This window comes from Typha latifolia, chromosome 11, assembly GCF_019914945.1.
Source record: "Typha latifolia isolate L0001 chromosome 11, TyphaL0001v2, whole genome shotgun sequence".
Taxonomy (NCBI): domain Eukaryota; kingdom Viridiplantae; phylum Streptophyta; class Magnoliopsida; order Poales; family Typhaceae; genus Typha; species Typha latifolia.
In genome coordinates, this window is record NC_133096.1 from 10,761,662 (window position 1) to 10,780,417 (window position 18,756).

Here is an 18,756-nt window from a genome sequence, read left to right on the forward strand (position 1 = left end):
TTTCATTACTTACTATGGTAGATGAGACAGAGAGAGAGAGAGAGAGAGTACTATGCTTTCATCCAACGACTTTGAAATTTGTTAATTGCCATAATATGTTCCTGTCCTTGGTACTTCTTCATCAAATATTCCGGTCTATCACCGTCCAATGTTAGGTAATTGGAAATGTATTCGCAAAGTTCAAACTCCAACTTCAAGTAAAGTGGACAAATTGTTTAATTATTGGTAGTTTTGCTCGGCTTATCTTAGCAGCTCAATTCAACTTAGTTCAATGACTTAGTGGTAAGAAAAATAATTAACGGCCTATTAGATTTAAATATTTATTTACAGCTCAGCTTGACGATCACTCTAGTTGGCTCGGATCAAGCTAGAATATTATAGCTTGTTACTATATTACTAGCTTGTAAGATATTGAGTTCTGACGAACTTAACTGATAAATTTTAAAAAATATTATATTTTATCAGGTCGAATATAATGAGTTTTATAAAAATATTTTAGTTAACTTTCATAAAATAATACTTATACAGTGGTATCCAATTTACTAAATATTTATTATATGACTAAAAAAGAAGCTATAAAAATAGAAGGGTGCAGCCAGCCGAGCCGTCAGAGGGTGTAGCAAACTAGACTTTCAAGTCCAACTAAGCAGGCAAAGACTCAGTTTATGTCGCCTATTATTATCCTGGACTTGAATAGGGTCAAGCCCAAATGATAAGATGGAAAGAGGTTTTTTTTGTGTGTCTCGCAGCATCTTGATAGACAGGGTGAGGCTTTTTTTGTTTCACAGCAGATCCTGCATACGCTTTAATGTACACTAGATTTGCATGCTAGAAAACTCCAAAGTGCTAAATATATTGATTGGAATAGTTGGATACTCACCCTTGTGATAATGAGCATAAACTGATTTTATATTCCTAACTTTGTTTTCTTTTAAGCTTTAGTGGTTGCAGATTCATATAACCTTGATCTTGTATTGTTGCTGTGGTAAAAAGTTCACCTTCCAGTTTATGCTAATTTATATTTGAAGTATATCAGCTGTGATGCCTGACAAATTGTATATCAGACCCACATATGTGTTGCAGCTTTGATTCATCAAAGGACTCGTCTGGAGGAAGATGGAGTGAAGCAAAAATTTAATACCATCAATAAAAGCAGTGGAGTACTGCACCGATCCCAACCAATGTTGAATTGGCAATTAATCTTCTGACCAATTTTTCAAATGAGTTAAAAAGGATTGTACTCTTCAAGCATGCACAATTATGTAGAAAATTGCATTTGTGTTAATGATTCAATTTTTATATTACTTCTAGACTACTACACCAAGTATGATGGCTCTATAGTTTGTTTCCCTTCTTGTAGATTGGAACAATGACTTATTATTTGTGGAAAGGGATCCTTTTTTTTTCTTCTCTTTTTTATGTCTTAAATTTTGTTTCCCCTCCTTGAGGTGTTTTTTCTCCCTGGCAAATGAAAGAAGTGGAGCACTAGCAGATGGAATTGCAAGCATCGGAAAACCAGATAAATTTGTATATTTTGTAGTATTGGGAGGCTTCTTCATATGAAGATCAGCGAAATGAACTGCATTCAGGACACTTGTACATTATAGCACTGCTAAAAGCAATAGCATAATAAAAGAATTGAAACGGCATAAGCAATCAGTTTGTGCAATAATACATGGCACCTAATTATAAATACAGCACTGAATATAAAAATGGAAGCAACCGTATACAAAAATAAAAGATAAACTAATAAAAGCTCAAATGCATCCAACTAAAACCACAGAATTTCAAGCGTTTAGTATAGCAGAGTTACACCAAAAGTCCATTAGCACTAGGTAAAGACAAAAACACAGATAAGAATTAAAATTTCCAAGGCAGGATCAAAGACAACATCATCATCCTACTGACCTTCATCCCACAAAAAGAAAGAAAAAAAGACAACATGAGCTTGCTGCAAAATTAAGAGATGATGATTATGAGATGGAGATTCAGGCTGTTGCAATCAGAGGTGAAATCAGGGAACTGATCAAGAGAGCATGCATCAGTAAAAAGAAAAGAATATTTAGAAGAATAACCTATAGAACCACAAGATCAGGCTCCTGCAGTCTTAAAATATTCCTGATCTGATAGTTGTATAAACCGAGTAACCTACAGAACCAGCTAATTCACTCTCCTTCATAGGTTTCATGTACTGAAGAGTACTCATTGCAGTCTAATTCACTCCAGAAACACAAGCAACAAGAGTGTGTTATCTTACTTATAACCTAAAGATTGCATCTGCTCCTGCAGCAGCTTTCTACTCAAATCAGCTTCAATGAAAACGATAATGCTTAATCTAGAAACACATACTATCAGTAAATGTAGCACTTGCATTCAAGCTTGAAGAAAAAAGCTATGTAGACAATCCATGAAATGAACTGCATTCAGGACTACTAAATTAATAGTATAACAAGGAATGTACATGGTAGAAGCAATCAATTTGTGCAAAAATACGTGAAACCAAATTAAAAGTACAAAGCAGATATAGAAAAAAAAATTTGAAGCAAAACTATATATGAAAGTAAAGATAAACCAGTAAAGCTCAAATGCATTCAACTAAAACCACAAAATTTTAAAAGGGTTTAGAAATGCACCAAAATACCACGAGCGCTCTTAAACCTCAGAGATGAAGACAGAAAACACAAAGAACTAAAATTTCCATTTAAGCTCAAACGGCAGAATTCAAGATAACAATGAGATTGGTCCAAAAATAAGAGACCAGGGTGATGCCAATGCATGGCAATCAGATCGATGAAACAGCAAGCAATAAGATGAAACAGAGATTCTGGCTGTTGCAATCCTAAGCGTACTCAGGAAACTCCTGATTCAAGAGCGCAGCCATCACTATATGGAAATTATATTTAGAAGAATAACTTATAGAAGCACGAGACCAAGCTCCTGTGGTCTCAAAGGATTCCCGATCCGATAGTTGTATAAATAGTAATGGAGCTGCCCATCGCCAGGTCCAAACTTTAGTTCCTTCAAGAAGGATTCATTATGCATAACATCGAGAGCATTGAAGACATCATAATCCATCTTCTTGGCGACGATAAGCGCATCATTCATCAGCTGGAGCAAAGGAGTTTTTGTAGCAACATTGTAATAAGAGTAAGCAGCCTTCAACAGCGAGTAGTTCTGGTTGTTCAGGATCGACGAAGGAAGGGTATAGAAGCTGCAGAAATCCGTCACCTCATGCGTCTCAGGGTTCTCGACCAAGAAGCTATCCACCACGTTCTCCTGCGGGAGCATCCAATGCTCGACATCACTTTCATCAAAATCAGGTGCAACCGCAAACTGCCCCAAGTATTCCCTCAGCAGCCTCGTCACCGCGGCCACATCCCTCAGCTCCATCTTCCTAAAACCCGGGGTCACAGTGGCCTCCGGTAGCTTATAAAGACGGATTGTGCGGCTCATAGTCATACGTGCGCCGAGCCGGGAGAAACCAACATCGATCAGCTTCTTAGGGTTCAGGGACCGATGCCAGTACCGGCAAGTGGTGACCGGCGTCGGAAGGACAATCCCAGCCGTGTACGCTGCCTGCCAGATATTCTCCAGGTGGACGCGCCTAGTGACCTCCTTGATCATGACCGGGGCGAGCCGCTTCGACCGGAGCTTCTTGTGGACGCAGAGGAAGTTGATCTCCGCCATCCGGACGACGTCGCCCCGGACCCGGATTCTCGCAGGCACGCCGGTGATGAAAGCGACGAGCTTTTTGGAAGATTTGACGCGGACGCCGATGTGCCAAGACTTGTAGTAACCCGGAGGGCGAAGAGCCCATCGGAGGAACTCTTTGGAGTAATTAAAACGGAACATGTTCTCGTCGTCTTCGACGTAGTTGTTGGTGAGGAGGTTGTAGACCTCGGCGCAGGTGCTCTCGTCGTCCATGTCGCATGTAGTCCATTCATACAAGGCGGGGAGGTTATAGGGATCGGATTTTACCTCGGAAATTGGGGTCGGGGCCTCGATGGGGCCCTCGGGGAGGGTGGAATCCCCGAGGTCGTTGAATTGGCCTACGGGTTGGGTCTCCCAGAACCGGTGACGCTTGCCGACGGTGAGAGTATCCTGGATATTGCGCGCGAGGACGTCGATCGAGGTGTCGTCCTCCGCCGCCGCCTGATTCGCATCCGGATTAGGGTTTGGGTTTCCGCCTGAGGAGTCGCCGAGCACCATTGCTGACCGGAAAAGAAGCTAAATTTATTTGGAGCGAGATTTAAAAAGAAATCAGAGAAGAGATTTCGGGGTGGGTGATGAGGGTCATTACCTTTGGGAGATCTAGATCGCGATTGAGGGGATAGGTACGAGGAGATCGATTAGGGTTTCTAAAGAGTTATCTGGGGAAGCGGAGAGGATCGTGAGCCATTTCTCGTGAGAGGATGGGCGAAGCTTTTTAAGCTTTGATGCCATATTACGGAACTTTGGATTGGCTGCAATGGAAGTCGCACAGGAAATGACACGTCCGCTATTGTGCTCACTTCAACAAAAAAAAAAGGATAAAAAAACCGATAAATCTGAATAAACTCGATCAACTATGATTCCAGTGTAATAAATTTCCTGCTATGTTTGCTGTACAATAGTATTAAACTTTAAACAGGAGAAATATAGGCAAAAAAAGAAAACCAAGAAAGATTTCCCTATTACACACTTGGAATAAGTTCCTTGCCAAATAGACAAGCAAAACAAATGTGCCTACCCTAAGAAAAGAATATGTTCTAAAGCTCCAATGAGATACCCTAGAACCATGGTGCAATTGGCTATGCATCACTAATATACTCAAAAGATCATAAAGAAGATTGAAAAACAATACTACAGCAAGAGTATCTATGGTGCAATTGGTGAAGCAAATATCCTACTTAATATTACCATGTAAAGACTGATTGACAGGAAAAAAGGGCACTCTTATATGTAAAAGCTTTTATCATACACTATTACACTGCAAGTTTCTCGTTCGTTTGCCTACATGGGAACCACAATTTAAGCTTAACAAGTCGGCCACAAAGAGGTACTACTGAAGGACAGACTAGGGGAGAGCAAGTTTTATGTGCAAAATTCTACAGACACTGAAGATCCTTAATGCATCACCAATTTCTTCGTCATTCAGCCTACGCCAACGCGACAATTTCACCACATGTACCTGCAGCATCATAAAAACTAAATGAGCGCTCAAAGAAATGAAAATGCAGAGGTATGTAAATCTCAGAAATCAGCTAGTCTCCATGTACATTTCTCCAAGATCTCTTTAGCTAGCAGCAATAATGCATCTGTCTCTTCAGCCATCTTTGAGATCTTCTCATATTCCTTGACTGCTTCTGATGCTAGAAACGATTTGGCCTCCGCATCTGCTATTTTGTATGCAGCAGTTATTGCTGCTTCTTCTGTGGGGTCTATGGTATTAGAGAGTCCGCTGCTCTGCGGTGTCCTAGAGCGATGGGATGGATCCTTCTGCTTCGGGGTAGGAGTTTTTGTTGCAAAGCAAGAATCTTTAAGCCTGTACCCTTTCTGCACCTGTATTTAATGATTTCAAGGATTACCAGCTTATTTGCTTTATTGAAACCTATGCTCATTTTTGTCCAAGGGTAAAGTTTGTCATTCATTGGAGGAAAAGAAATGATATATTCTGTAAAGAGAGTTAGAGCATAAAGGTTAGAAAACAGCATTCACCTTTTCTATTTTATTTTGTGCAACAAGCCTCCTTAATTTCGAACTAAGTAACCTCCTAAAATTCTGTGGCACCTCATGTTTTTGCTGCATAGAATACCAAAGAAAAATCAACATAAAGCAAACTACTTCACTAAGCAAAATTTTATGGCAAATACACACTGCAATTAAGAGAGCAAGCTAGTAAGATATGTCCAAAAGCAAGCAAGGTGTTGAACCAGACCTATGATGCAAAACTTGATGTGACCTGCTCTTCCACTATATGTGTTAAGATGCAATACTAAGAACTCAAAGCAATTTTGAAAAACTACTTGAATACAGATGCCACAATCAAAGCAAGGGAATTGAACATAAACTATTTTGTCTGTATAGGATTGTTAAGCTCGACAACCCAACCATTAACAAAATCATTACGTCTTAGAAATTAGAATTAACCCTTCAGTTAATGGGGCTACAAAATTGAATCAGTTGCAAAGAGAATCAACTAACCAACTTAAGGGCAATAAGAAATAAGCACAAAACAAGACACAAAAAAATAGATAATTACAGCAATAACATATAGTAATCTGACAATTTGTTATTCTCAAAGCCCACATTGAACTTCAGAAAACATCTATTTCACTACTGCTCCATATTAAAAAAAAAAAAAAAAAATTGGCAATATGGGAAGAAGGCAATCTTATAAGAATGTTGAATTATTTCTGCAATGTTCTAACTGAACCCAGCAGGAATATAAGCTGTGATAAACACATAACATCAGAAGATGATTCTTTTTAAGTTTGAACATATTTGATTATCATAATGTTCTAAAAAAAAGTATTATTCATACTGAGGGGTGAGAATCATCTCCAGGATACTAAATAGTCTAAATTGCATATAGAATAAAACTAAATACTAGTGTGGATTTGGCAATAAGTGATTTAAATTTCTGCACAGGCTGCAAAGGAGCCAAATAATGAGATCCTGAACAGATCACAGTTTATAATTTTAGTGTGTCTAATAAAAAGTAAGTAAACAAAAGAGAAGAATGCCAGACATTAAATTTCTTTCGACTTGCCAATGAAGGATGCCCCCACTAACCTCTATAAAGCTGCAGATTGCACCAATTTCTGATCCATTTGGTTCTTGCATTGCTGCAAGAGCTTCAATGATCATGGCAGTGTACCTGAATGACACAAATTGGATTAATAATTAAAATTTGGGGTCTAGAAACAAGAGCGTCAAAGGAAGAAAAAAACAAAAGTTATAAGCATTGTGCTAATAGGACATTATTCATAGCAAGCGGTAACTCAGTTTTGCTTCAACAGTTCACTCATTGGGTGCATATACTATTCCTCATGTCTGGTACAGTCCACAGCAGGTGCTACTTATTTTGTAAATTTAACCAGATAAGGAAATATGGAAAAATGATGACTAATGAGGGTGATAAGAAAGAAATTTTTCACTTTTTTGGCCATCTAGACAAGCTTAGATGCCAGTTACAATAATGAGGGGAATAGGCGTGAGGCTCTGGAGTCGTGTGAAGAGTGAAAGGAAATGAGTCTATCTGGTTTTGCAAATTATGAAGCAAGCCAAACAGTCAAAAAGAGAGTGAAATAGTTTGTTTGGTCAATCTTGATCCACTAGCCCCAAGGTTGAAGAAACATATACTAAATTGATTTCTCATCATCTGATCATTGTAGAAGTAATGAATCACATTGTTTTTGTTTTTATTCCAGGTCATTGTGTTTGCCAAAAGAAATAGAAAATTTGTGGTATAAAGAAACAACATACCGAGGAGGATTTTTCCCATCCTGAGAGTTCTTTGCAGGATCTGTGGATACCGCTGATCCATCATCCTTACGTGGGACAGAGAGAGCAAGGCTCCCAGAGCTAGATGCTGGGGTGGTTGAAAGACCCTTTGGTTTCGGCGTCCTGATCTTCTCCCTCGAGCCCTGACCATGAGCACTGACACTCATGTTCCTCCATTTATCCTGAACATATAAAGCAGAAGTTCTCATAAAGATAAAAACTAAAATCTAAAAACAAAAGGCAAGTGTCCTTACCACTCTCATTACACAGTAGGAACTTAAAAGGAATTCATTTTTTCCGGTTAAATAAGAGTGTGCAGAAAGCTAGTACAGAAAATAGGGTTCTTTTGAATTTGGGAGATTCTTAAAGGGGCAAAGACAAAGTGATGCAACTAATTTGGCTAACGAATAATTACAGGCTACTAACAGTTGAGTATAAAACTTCTCAAAAGCAAGAAATTTTTTTTCAAGGATACATTTTTATTCATCTTCCAATGGTTTTATAGAAGAATAACTTTTGGATACAGATCTAACGACACTAGGAGCTAAATTTCATATCGAAAGCAAAACAATTTTGATGAAAATAGAGTATCACCCTCCGGCCTTAGCATTTTGCCGATTAAGGACACGAGTGACTGTAATAGTGACGAAACACATGCGAAGAGAAGAAAATGACCTTGAGATCGATGTTTGAGCGAGTGGCGAGGCAGTGACTGAACTCGGGGTCCTTTTGAATGGTCCGCCACTTCCCGGCGCCGTGTTTGTCCACCCCGGCTCTCAATGCCTCTTCCTCCTCCGACGTCCACTTCTGCTTCGGAGCTCCCATCTTCTTCTTACCTTCTCCTCTCCCCCGCTTCTTCTCCCTCTAAACCCTAACCCTAACCGGAAGGAGTTACTGTAAAAAAAAAAAAAAAAAAAAAAGCCCAAATTACATCCAGGCTCCCGAACTACGAACACCACCAAGTATTACTTATACCCTTTTAAAAAGACGTTATGATAGGATCTTTAAATTATTTAAATATTTTTAAATGACCCTTCTATTAAATTAACGGTGCCTATTTTTCCTAAACAAAAATTTAATATGCGATTAATACCTTAAAATATTATTTTTCTAAACTTTGGTCAATCATTTCCCTCCCCTCATAGAGACCTACGTTATTTTTATTACTCTCAATCTCCCTACTTTCCTCTCCATATTTTCCCCTCACATTCTCCATATTTCTCACTCACCTTTCCCCTACTTCTCTCACAATTTCAACTCAATATTAGGTTCGGCTCGGAAGTGAGCTAATTTAACATTGATCAGCAAAACTGACTCAAAATTAATTTCGAGGGAGCTTGACTATGAGCCGACTTGATCAAACTTAAAATAATAAATATATAATACTTGAGATTAATATGAATATTTAGATCAAGATCTAAAGGCTCGTGATATAATTATAATTGATATACCTTCACCGTTGAATTATGTGTTATTTCAAACTTAATTCGGGTGTGAATCAATTTTGATTCATTTCAAATTTGAACAAGCCTGATTTAGGGTTTGAGTTACTTTGAACTTAAAATTGCTTATTGACAGGCTTAACTCAAAATTTATTCAAACTCGTTTAGGTTGAACTTAAAATTGACTCGAGTTGAATTAGTTCTATTCAATTTTGATTCTATAATTTGACTCTAAATTAATTTAAATTTAAATTTGATAAAAGCTCGACTCAATTCAATTACACTCTACTTTCACTCGAGCTCTCTTAATATCTATTTTTCAATCTTTATCAAATTCTCTTTTTTTTTTTTACCGCCCAAATGTGTATAAAAAGTGAATAATTATATTAAATTAACTATTCGTTAATCATGCTACGGATGCTTTGTTATGACAAGCAGACCCAGCGGAGCCAACAACATTTTCTTCTCTAACTCTCTTTCTCTATAGACTTGTGAACAACAAGCAAAAAAGATCCAGAGTTATCAAATAATTGAGGAAATAGATAAACGATTTGTCCAACCACCTGCGAGCAGGAGGCGTGCGACGGGTTGATACTTGGTGCCAACAAACATCGAGTGCAACAAGCATTGATTAAACACTTTCACGACACCCCCATAGCTACCACTACAGTTTGAGAGATGTTAGTTTCATATATAATTTTTTCTTTAGAGTATAAGTGATATTAAAATATAATTCAGAAAGCTATATATATATATATATTTAGACTTTGGAAAATGACAAAAAGATAATCGACAGAGTTACAAAAAGTAATACAGCTTCCAAACAAAGAGAAAAGGTTGATAATTAGAAGCTAAGCAATTTGCATGATTACTCTTTATCTATAAGGAGTGGGTAAGTTTTATATTAGGAGAAGATAAAATTGCAACTCCCAAAAAAAAGTGTTCTAAGACTGGAGGCTCGATAGTCGTCGTCGTATTCGCTAAATAACCTTCAGAAATCGGCATTGCCAGGAAAAAGATTCCCATATTTCCGCGAGTTCACTTTCCTGCCCATATATTTCCAAACAGTCGCTCCACAGCTCTTTCCCCTCCAAGAAGCCATCGGAATCGAGCCATGGCTTCCGATCCTCCTCCTCCTCGCCATGCTCGCGTTCCTCTCCCCACGGCTTCAGGTGCCTATTGATCTCCTTCTCCTCTTTGACGTGCTCTCTTAGATTCATGTCTCGACCGCAATCTTCTCGTGAGGATCTTACATGCGTGTATCCTTATTGGTCGAGGTTTTTATGATTTCGAGTTCTTCGACCCTCTACTTGTTTCTCGATGATGGATTCACGCCTAATTATTTAGTTGTTTTTAGTTTTAGATGCTGACTTTGCTTCCGATCGAGGGTTTTGGTTGTTATGTTGTTATTGTCTTCTACTGCAATAAGCTTAGTTTCTCTTTATACGTACCACAGGTGTCTCGCTTTCTGATGATAGTGACCAATTCATGCAAGTTCCCGTTTATATTGTCACCGATGCTGCTCAGCTTCCGGTTGAGTTTCTTGAACCCTCAGCCCATAGGCCGTTGGTTATCGGATTCGATTGTGAAGGTGTCGACCTTTGTCGCCATGGTGCTCTTTGCGTAATGCAGGTAAAATCAACTGTTTTTTTTTTTCCGTTACTCCTTATTTTAATTGTCCCTTCCAGTTTTCTGCTTCTTTCTATCTATTATAGGATTTAGAGAACTAATCAATTTTTTTCTTGATTGTTTGATCTAACGTGTTAGGTTTGCTTCTGTTTGCAGGCATATAAGCAGTTAATCTTACTGATTATAGTAGTCTTTCTGCTCATTAAAGTATATTATACTTTAAAACCAGGATTATCGAGTAATTTTGCTTTTACATCCTTTTGTAATCTCAATCTGTTGATTCACATTTCTTCTCTTGCTTTGTTTTAGGGTCCTTTTCTTTTTCTTACGCAAAAATCTGTTTTGACATTTACCAATTTTATAATGGTTTCCTCTAATACATTGGTTCTTTGATCAATCTCTTGTTTCTGTGGTTTTTAGCTTTTATTTCCTGATGCTGTGTACATTGTTGATGCTATTGATGGAAAGGAGGAAGTCATGCAAGCTTGTAAACTTGCACTTGAATCTAATTACATCACAAAAGTTATTCACGACTGCAAACGAGACAGCGAGGTCTCTAAATGCTTTGGCCCCTATTTCTTCTATACTATTTTTTTTAAAATTCTGCAATCTTTGCTAATGCATGAACCTTATGCTTGTACTCAGGCTTTATTTTTTCAGTTTGGCATCAAATTGCATAATGTCTTAGATACTCAGGTAAACCTCATTTTTCTCACGTCTGTTCCCTGATAAAGGATTGCTCTTGTTCAATCCAAGAGTATGATGAGTAGTAGACTGTTTCATTTTATAAATCTTTATTTCCTACATTTGCTCTGAAGCAGCATGGATTTACAATAGAAAATGCTGTCTTTAGATTCAAGCATAACTACTACATGGAAATGGATGAGCAATTTTCTGATACTCCAGTTATTTTCTTGGATATGCCTAAGTTGGCATGAAAATATTGTTTGATGACTTTCTCAATGCTTTCTTGCTCATGTAGATTGCTTATTCTCTAATAGAGGAGCAAGAAGGAAGAAAGCGGTCACCAGATGACTATATATCTTTTGTCGGCCTTCTTGCCGATCCTCGTTATTGTGGTACATTCTTGACCTAAACTTTTCATTTTGCCTTAAATTTCTCTCTAACTATCACTCATGTTAATCTAGAATGCAGTTACTTATGTTTCATATTCTTTTGTTTTTAATAATGAATATGAATGTCAATGAAAAGCTGGTAATTAACACATTGAATCCAAAGATAAGTTAGGTTCTATAAAGATGATCTGAAAGTAAAGAATAAGACAACATTGAAAATTCTTCTAACCTTAAGGAAATTGTCCAACAGTTGAGACTTGGCAATCCCACAACTTGTGCCAAGACACTATTATATATGTCATTACTCACTATTACGTATCTCTTCGCCACTAATTTGCAAGCTGGAGTTGTACTTGAATGTGCTCTCTTTTACGTGTTGGTGTAATCATAACCTGTTATATACTTATACTGTCGAAATGATATGTAATCTTATTTTCCCAAATATACTTGGTAGAGAAGAATATGCTGGGCTGAGAACTCAGTTATAGATGAGGATGTTTTTCTTGTGGTCGCCTGCTCTATTTGTAACTATGAAAGTTGTACAGCTACAAGTTTTCTTAGTTTATATGTAACTAGAACCACTTAAACCATGAGGGCATTTCAATAACGCTGATTTTCAGGTTTTAGCATCTTAATTGATCGGAATGAAAGGATGGAAAAGAAAACATGTGGCCAACCCCACAACTTTGGGACTAAAATCCTTGGTTTTGGTTCCAGTGTTTTCAAATGATTGGTATGATTATTTTCTATGTGATTGCTAACTTGCTCCCTGTACCTTCAGTTTCTCATATTGTGTAAGCTGGTGGTAAAGCATCCTCAGAATTTTGGATTAAGACATTTACCTCTAAAGAGAATTTTGTATAGATTAACTTAGTTTATCTGGTCCAGGCTAAGAAAACATGTAATGTCAGCTTATTCTAAAGAGTTATACTTGTATTTTGGAATGGCACAGACCGCTACAAACAGATGGATGAAAGGATCCAGATAGTCAGGCCCAAAAGGGCTGGTAGTAAAAGCTTGGCATTACTGTTGGTCAGTAGGTTATCACAGGGGATGTGCAAGCACCAGAAAAAGGCTACCATTTTGAGTCTTCTCATTCTAACCATTTCTTCTCATATTTTCCTTTTTATTTGATTTTCTCCCATCTCCTTTTGGCTCTGCTAGTGAATTGATTTACAAATAGTTTTCATTGGCTTGTTGGTTTCTAACTTTCTACATTACATCTAATGGGATCCCGTTTCAGTTATAACATGTGATCTTTCAGCTTTCATCAAGTGTTACATTAATCTGTCCCCATCTTTATCGATGAAGATTTTAGTGACCGAAAGACTTAAACCTAGTTGTTTTCTCAGTCGAGATGTTTGATTGTTCATATGGCATGTTTATATTCTGGTATTGCTTCATGTAGGAGTTCCATATCTTGAAAAGGAAGAAGTGCGTGTTCGTCTGAGACAGGTTAGCCTGGCTGCAACCAATTATTTAATATGGAAATAGGTTGACTGTTTTGTTAAATTATGAAGTTAAGACTGTTTTGTGCTTTGAACTGATATGTACAATATGACAATATCAGGATCCTGCTATTTGGAAATATAGGCCACTGTCTGAAATGTTGATTCGAGCAGCCACGGATGATATTCGCTTTCTACTCTATATATATCAGAAGATGGTTGAGAAGTTGACTAGAAGATCTCTATGGCATCTTGGAGTTCGAGGCTCATTATACTGTAGGTGTTTCTGCATCAATGATAATGACCAAGCAGATTGGCCACCTCTTCCTCCTCTCCCAGGTTAAATACATTTTCTATCTGATTCCATCTGGGTGCGCATATTGTTATATCTTTCAAGTTTCAAAAATGGTCCTAGGCTCAGACAAAGGAGGGTTCCATTTCATAGCTTGATAGCGAGCATAAAACTTTTGCCAGCTATCCAACTGGATCCTTATAGATCAATTTTCTGCACGAAATAGAGTTGAATAGATGAAATGATCCATATAATCAACCTGAATAGTTGGGATTGACTTTTAGGTTTGATGCACAATAAGTGAAAAAGCTACAAGGATTGTTGTAGAGGATAAGTGAAAGTGAATAAAGTATTTATGTGATCTAATTGCGTCCAGATGACCTAGTAGCTGATAAGTGAAAGGAATAAAGTATTTATGTGATCTAATTGCATCCAGATGACCTAGTAGCTGAAGGTTATACTCCTAAAGAGGAGATACTCTCGGTTTTAAATGTTCCGCCTGGGAAAATGGGACGAGTCATTGGGAAAAGAGGAGCCTCTATCATGTCTGTGAAACAATCTTGCAAGTAAGTGTGTTGTTTCTGAGATATATGGTACTAGATTTAGTTGTTGAATGTTCTTTAATTCATCTTGATCTTTTGTTTTCTTACACTGCAGTGCGGAAATTCTTATAGGTGGTGCTAAGGGTCCTCCTGACAGGGTAAGGTTTGCTGCTTTAAGCTTCTCCAATGGCTGGTAGGAATTTAGGATGCAGTAGGCCTTAGTTTTTGTAAGCATGGAATAACGTGAGTCCATAAATTTCTGGTCAGCTCAACATACCAAAAGTTTATTCCATTTGTTTCATGGAACTTAGTGATTTCTCATACTTTTAGGATAACTACGATATGGTTGACTTTAGCCTTAGCCTATGTCTCTAGAATCGCTGAAATTTGTGTTTGATGTGTATATTATCTCATGTTTTATATGATGGGATTCTCTTGTTACTGTCATGCTCTTAATATCATTAAGGCCTTGTTTGCTTTGAGTTTAGGGACTCACCCTTGAATTGGTTCAGGCACTCGTAAACTGGTTCAGTAACCAACATTTTTTTATCCTTTTTATATCTAATCAAATTTAATCTCTAAAAAATCAAGACTAAGAAATAAGACTAACTAACTAAGTTCGAAGCTTGGCCTCAAATCAAATAAGGCCTAAAGTTTTTGTCGTCTTCATGTAATGAGTAGTGCTCCGTTGCTTTATGCTATATACTATTATACTAGTAATACTACAAAGACTTTGTAGATAAATATAGATAAAGTGAGGATTGTGAAATCATTTAATTGCTTATATAGATAAGGGGGTGGAGGGGGAGAGTGGGAGCATCCTTGGTTCAGCATTATTCACATTGACCGACCTATTATTTTGATTTTTGACAGCAATAAGTGAAGAAAATGTACTGTTTTTGCTATGTTAAATGTATTATACTGTTTTTTTTTGTTTTAAATATGTTTTCTGCACGATACAAAGAAATTTAGGCTGGCTTAGTAGATAGATTCTTGATTAGGATGTCTTTAAATAGTTTTCTAGAGTAGGTAAATTTTACCTGATAATCACCTGGCATTCATACCCACAGTATCATTTGCTTGTTGATAAGTAATTGGGGATTGGTAATAGTTGGACAGCTTGAGTCCATCTAGAGCGATGAATACTAACGGAAAGCTACGCGAAGGACTCGAATATTTTGAATTTACCTAGAAATGAGCTCTTAGTAGATTAAATTACAAGACCTACTATGACAAGTTAGATAAATTTATACTGACTGGATTGCTTCTAATTGCACCGTGTAGGTTTTCATCATCGGACCTGTGATGGAGGTAAGGAAGGCTGAGGCAATTATTAGAGGCCGAATGCTGGATCTGTAGCAAGCCTTTGTGCTGTATACGAGCTTCAATCACCATGTTTTTAGAAGCAAGCACAATATCCAACATCTTATTGCATGTCTCTGTACTGCTTATTGAGTACAGAGACTATCAGCAACCGTATATATATATGTTCTAATCACACCGGATACATTTGCATATGAGTGGAATCTTGACTTGAAGAACTGTAATACATCGCAGTTTTATAGGATCTGAATATTGCCTAGGGGTTATGTTGTCATTCCCCTTTTTGCAGGTATGTATATATCATAAGTTGACTGATTGAAAGGAAATATTACTATGTGATCAGCTGTGTCATTGGGAGTGGTTGGGGAACAATATATTTGCATTCAAAATAATCTGCTTTGCCGGAATTGGCGATTGTGGTCACCGGTGCATTGAAGTGCTTGTGAGCCCCACCCATGCACTTATTGGGTTTGGGTGCATTCCGAATCCGAAGAGTCGGTACCACCACTGTAGTCCCAAGCATGTGATACGTACCTGGGTTTGGACCATGTCTCTTTGGTCTTTGCTCCCTCCCTGCTGCACTCCTTTTAAATTCTTTTATTCTCTGCAATTGAATTGATTGCTTTCCTTTACCCTCTCAATCTTCAGTTTTCTGATCCCATCTTAGAACTGGGATAAAAAGGTGCTCTCACTTATTATGATTCTTTTCGAATATCTCTTTAGTTGTTTGATTGTATTTATCAAGAATAAACAACAGTTTATTCCTTATCTTATCCCCCTTTAATTCAGGCAAATAAATCTGGCCTAAATTTGTTATAATGTATATTTTTAGTAGCTCTTTTCACTGAATCTCCGGTCAGTACATTACAAAAGTTATTTTCTTTGGGAGCATACTGTTTGCAGCCTCGGCTGCAGGATTCCTGTAGCCAATGTCGCTCGGCAGCCAGTCCGTGATTGGCTGACAAATTATACGGCCATTAAAGTAAAAAGTTTATAACTGTTTTGAACTAATTTGGGTTAATACATATATTACACTGTAACCATTTATAATGTAATAAGTACACCTATAGCAGGGAATTCCTCCGGTGGGGCTAAATACGATCCGGTGGCCAACTTCTTTACTTCTACTAGTATCAATCCGTTTTAGCTATCACATCAAGACGGTGGAGGTTGGTCGATCAATTCAGGCCAGTCCTGAGGGGAGAGAGAGAGAGAGAGAGAGAGAGAGAGAGAGAGAGAGAAGAAAGAGGTATGAGTATGAATGCAGTGGAACAAGAGAAATGCTTCTCAAAAGGGTAATGCAAAGAGTAACTACTGGATCAGCATTGGAGCACACTAGGCGGGGCTCCATTTGATTGCGACTGCGACAGCGACCAGTGGTCCGCCGCGCTCTTCACTGTCCCCGCTCCGAGCCAGGACATGGATGAATCCAACAATAGCTCCAGAAGTGAGGAGAAGAGAGTGTCTCCAGTCTCTCTCCCCCACAAAACTTGAGTCATCCTAGGAATGGATCATATCTGGCAATCCCAAGTGGCATTCTTTCAATTGTGGATATATGAGAGGAAGACAAAGGCAAGATCTACCTCCCACTCAATGGATACACCGGCCTGTCACAGCCAGCCAATGACATTCAATGTACAGTGTCATGTCTAATAAGCCTCTATGAGTTGGAGGAACAGGATGCATGTGTTTACTAACTGCGGTGGAATCGGACCATGTACTACTAGTATCTTGTGGTCACGGGTTTGAATCATTGAAACTGCTACTCTAATCTAATCTTATACGATCCTGGCTATGTACAGTGTATCGGTCCGCAGCCTCGTGTATCGGGAATCCCCTTCTTATTTTATTTTTCTTTCCTTCTTTTTCAAGTAATTCATCTTCGGATTTAGAAAATTAAAAATAAACAAAAGTAGGAGGAAGAAAAGATTGGTACGTAGTCTTTACAATGACTCGCACCTAAGTTTGATAATTATCACGCAATGATAACGCCATCTTAGGTACACTGCATGTCATCAAATAATGTACTTTTCCATTGATTGGCAAATCTTTAAGAGATGCTAACTTATTCAACCATGACCATTACCATTCGAGTCCTAGGAATGGCCACGTTGACGTTCCAAGGCAACATATTTGGAATATTTACTCTCTCTCTCGTTTTTTTCTAATAACAATTTATAGCTATATATATAACTAGTCATATATCCCATTATGATAGCCAAGAAAGTGTCCTATGAGGTCCCCTGCTCCCTTCCTATATATCCAACTAACTATATATATATATAATGGGAACCTCTACATTTCAAAACCAATGCTTCGGCTTCCTCGGTTACTAGCAAAGTTGTTCCACTCTCAACCATTACATTTAAAATGTAAGAAGAATAATTCCCAAGTGCAGATAATTCCTTGAATTTTGAAAGGGAAAACTCTAGAACTTATGCAGAACTTGACATAAAAATAGTATCTTGGCCGATATTTTAGTAGCAAAAGCATCATTTTCTAATGAGAAGTTGAAAGTTCAGTTATCCTCAAATTTTTCTTTAATCTATCGCAAAGTGGAAAAGAAGAAAGAAAAGATAATAAAATGAAGAATGGATAGTTAGTGAAAGAGTATATAAATGAGGTGGTTTAGATACCTTAAAGGCACTGTAGAATATCTTGTGTTGATGTTGACAAGACCTTATAGTTTTGATAATAATAAAATGTGATCTTAGGTACAGTGAATGTCACCATGTCATGTACTTTTCAGTGCTTTGCACTTTTCCTGCAGATGCTCACCAATTCAATGATGATGGTCACTGCCATCCAAATCCTAGGGAAGGCCCACCTGACAATTTCTCCAATATTTACTTTTTTACCTTATACTTTACTTTACACCAACAATATGCAGAGATAATTACATTTATAAATTTTTAAAGTTTGTTTCTTATTTTCTTCACATTTACTTTCATTAATGACCTCAAGACCTTTCATTAGCTGCACATTAGAACAATAAGTTGTTTGAGGTGTTTTTCCTGATTTAATATAATAAATATTGGTCAAATTTAAAATAGTGAAATCGGTAAGTTATACCCGCCAACCCTAGCTAGGGTTAGCGTTAGATCTTCTCCTCTCTTGTAGAGAGTTCTCTTCGTCCTCAATAAATTACTGTTCCCCTCTCCTCTCCTAGCCTAAGTGGTAGAAGATCTCTTTTTTCCCTTTTCTTGCTTCGTCTCTTTTTACCTTCTCTTTCATCTTCTTTTTGGTCCTACCTTCTTTCTTCCCCTCATCGTCGCAACTATTGTGCCACTTCATTGCCCCTGTTCCTCAGTCGCCCTCACCCTCATCCATGTTATCTTTGACACATTACCCTCCCCTCTCTATTTGCAACTAAAGCTCTCTCCTCTCATTGTCTTCACCACTCAGTAGCTTTTGTGGGCTTTACCCTCCTCATCTGCTGCCTCTTACTACTAAAGTATAGATCCTCGGCATTGCCATCTTCGACCTTGCATCTGCAAATTGACTGCGGTCAGGTTTCCT

At 37.8% G+C, this 18,756-nt stretch overlaps 3 protein-coding genes across 5 annotated transcripts; 1 reads left to right on the forward strand and 2 right to left on the reverse strand.

The window, feature by feature from the left end:
- Positions 1–2,666: 2,666 nt before the first annotated feature.
- Positions 2,667–4,611, reverse strand: LOC140797611 (glycylpeptide N-tetradecanoyltransferase 1-like). The gene is made up of 2 exons (XM_073151205.1): positions 4,301–4,611; positions 2,667–4,211 (listed from the first exon to the last, which is right to left on the reverse strand). Exon 2 carries the CDS (start codon positions 4,207–4,209, stop codon positions 2,914–2,916), a length of 1,296 nt encoding a protein of 431 aa, XP_073007306.1. The 5' UTR covers positions 4,210–4,211; positions 4,301–4,611; the 3' UTR covers positions 2,667–2,913.
- Positions 4,612–4,913: 302 nt separating this feature from the next.
- Positions 4,914–8,447, reverse strand: LOC140797612 (single myb histone 4-like). Of its 2 annotated transcripts, XM_073151206.1 has the most exons (6): positions 8,161–8,447; positions 7,468–7,667; positions 6,775–6,859; positions 5,698–5,781; positions 5,259–5,541; positions 4,914–5,170 (listed from the first exon to the last, which is right to left on the reverse strand). In XM_073151206.1, exons 1-6 carry the CDS (start codon positions 8,308–8,310, stop codon positions 5,139–5,141), a joined length of 834 nt encoding a protein of 277 aa, XP_073007307.1. In that variant the 5' UTR covers positions 8,311–8,447; the 3' UTR covers positions 4,914–5,138. The 2 variants fall into 2 exon arrangements, with proteins under 2 accessions (XP_073007307.1, XP_073007308.1); XM_073151207.1 differs by lacking the exon at positions 5,698–5,781 and having other exon boundaries at positions 8,161–8,439.
- A 1,344-nt stretch (positions 8,448–9,791) lies between these two features.
- On the forward strand, positions 9,792–15,576 carry LOC140797842 (uncharacterized). 2 transcript variants are annotated; one of them, XM_073151522.1, is made up of 10 exons: positions 9,792–10,099; positions 10,384–10,559; positions 10,977–11,108; positions 11,202–11,252; positions 11,539–11,635; positions 13,041–13,087; positions 13,203–13,419; positions 13,809–13,938; positions 14,030–14,072; positions 15,199–15,576. In XM_073151522.1, exons 1-10 carry the CDS (start codon positions 10,042–10,044, stop codon positions 15,271–15,273), a joined length of 1,026 nt encoding a protein of 341 aa, XP_073007623.1. In that variant the 5' UTR covers positions 9,792–10,041; the 3' UTR covers positions 15,274–15,576. The 2 variants fall into 2 exon arrangements, with proteins under 2 accessions (XP_073007623.1, XP_073007625.1); XM_073151524.1 differs by lacking the exons at positions 10,977–11,108; positions 11,202–11,252 and having other exon boundaries at positions 9,926–10,099.
- Positions 15,577–18,756: the final 3,180 nt, after the last annotated feature.

What these genes read in the sequence shown, in the direction of transcription:
- LOC140797611 (XM_073151205.1), bottom strand. Translation starts at nt 4,209, where the DNA reads ATGGTGCTCGGCGACTCCTCAGGCGGAAACCCAAACCCTAATCCGGAT.
- LOC140797612 (XM_073151206.1), bottom strand. Translation starts at nt 8,310, where the DNA reads ATGGGAGCTCCGAAGCAGAAGTGGACGTCGGAGGAGGAAGAGGCATTG. An exon ending in GATGGGAAAAATCCTCCTCG is followed by an intron (nt 6,860 to 7,467) that starts GTATGTTGTTTC and finishes TGTGTCATTCAG; the next exon opens with GTACACTGCCATGATCATTG. An exon ending in TAAAGAGATCTTGGAGAAAT is followed by an intron (nt 5,171 to 5,258) that starts GTACATGGAGAC and finishes ATGATGCTGCAG; the next exon opens with GTACATGTGGTGAAATTGTC.
- LOC140797842 (XM_073151522.1), top strand. Translation starts at nt 10,042, where the DNA reads ATGGCTTCCGATCCTCCTCCTCCTCGCCATGCTCGCGTTCCTCTCCCC. An exon ending in GTGCTCTTTGCGTAATGCAG is followed by an intron (nt 10,560 to 10,976) that starts GTAAAATCAACT and finishes TGTGGTTTTTAG; the next exon opens with CTTTTATTTCCTGATGCTGT. An exon ending in ACCTCTTCCTCCTCTCCCAG is followed by an intron (nt 13,420 to 13,808) that starts GTTAAATACATT and finishes AATTGCATCCAG; the next exon opens with ATGACCTAGTAGCTGAAGGT.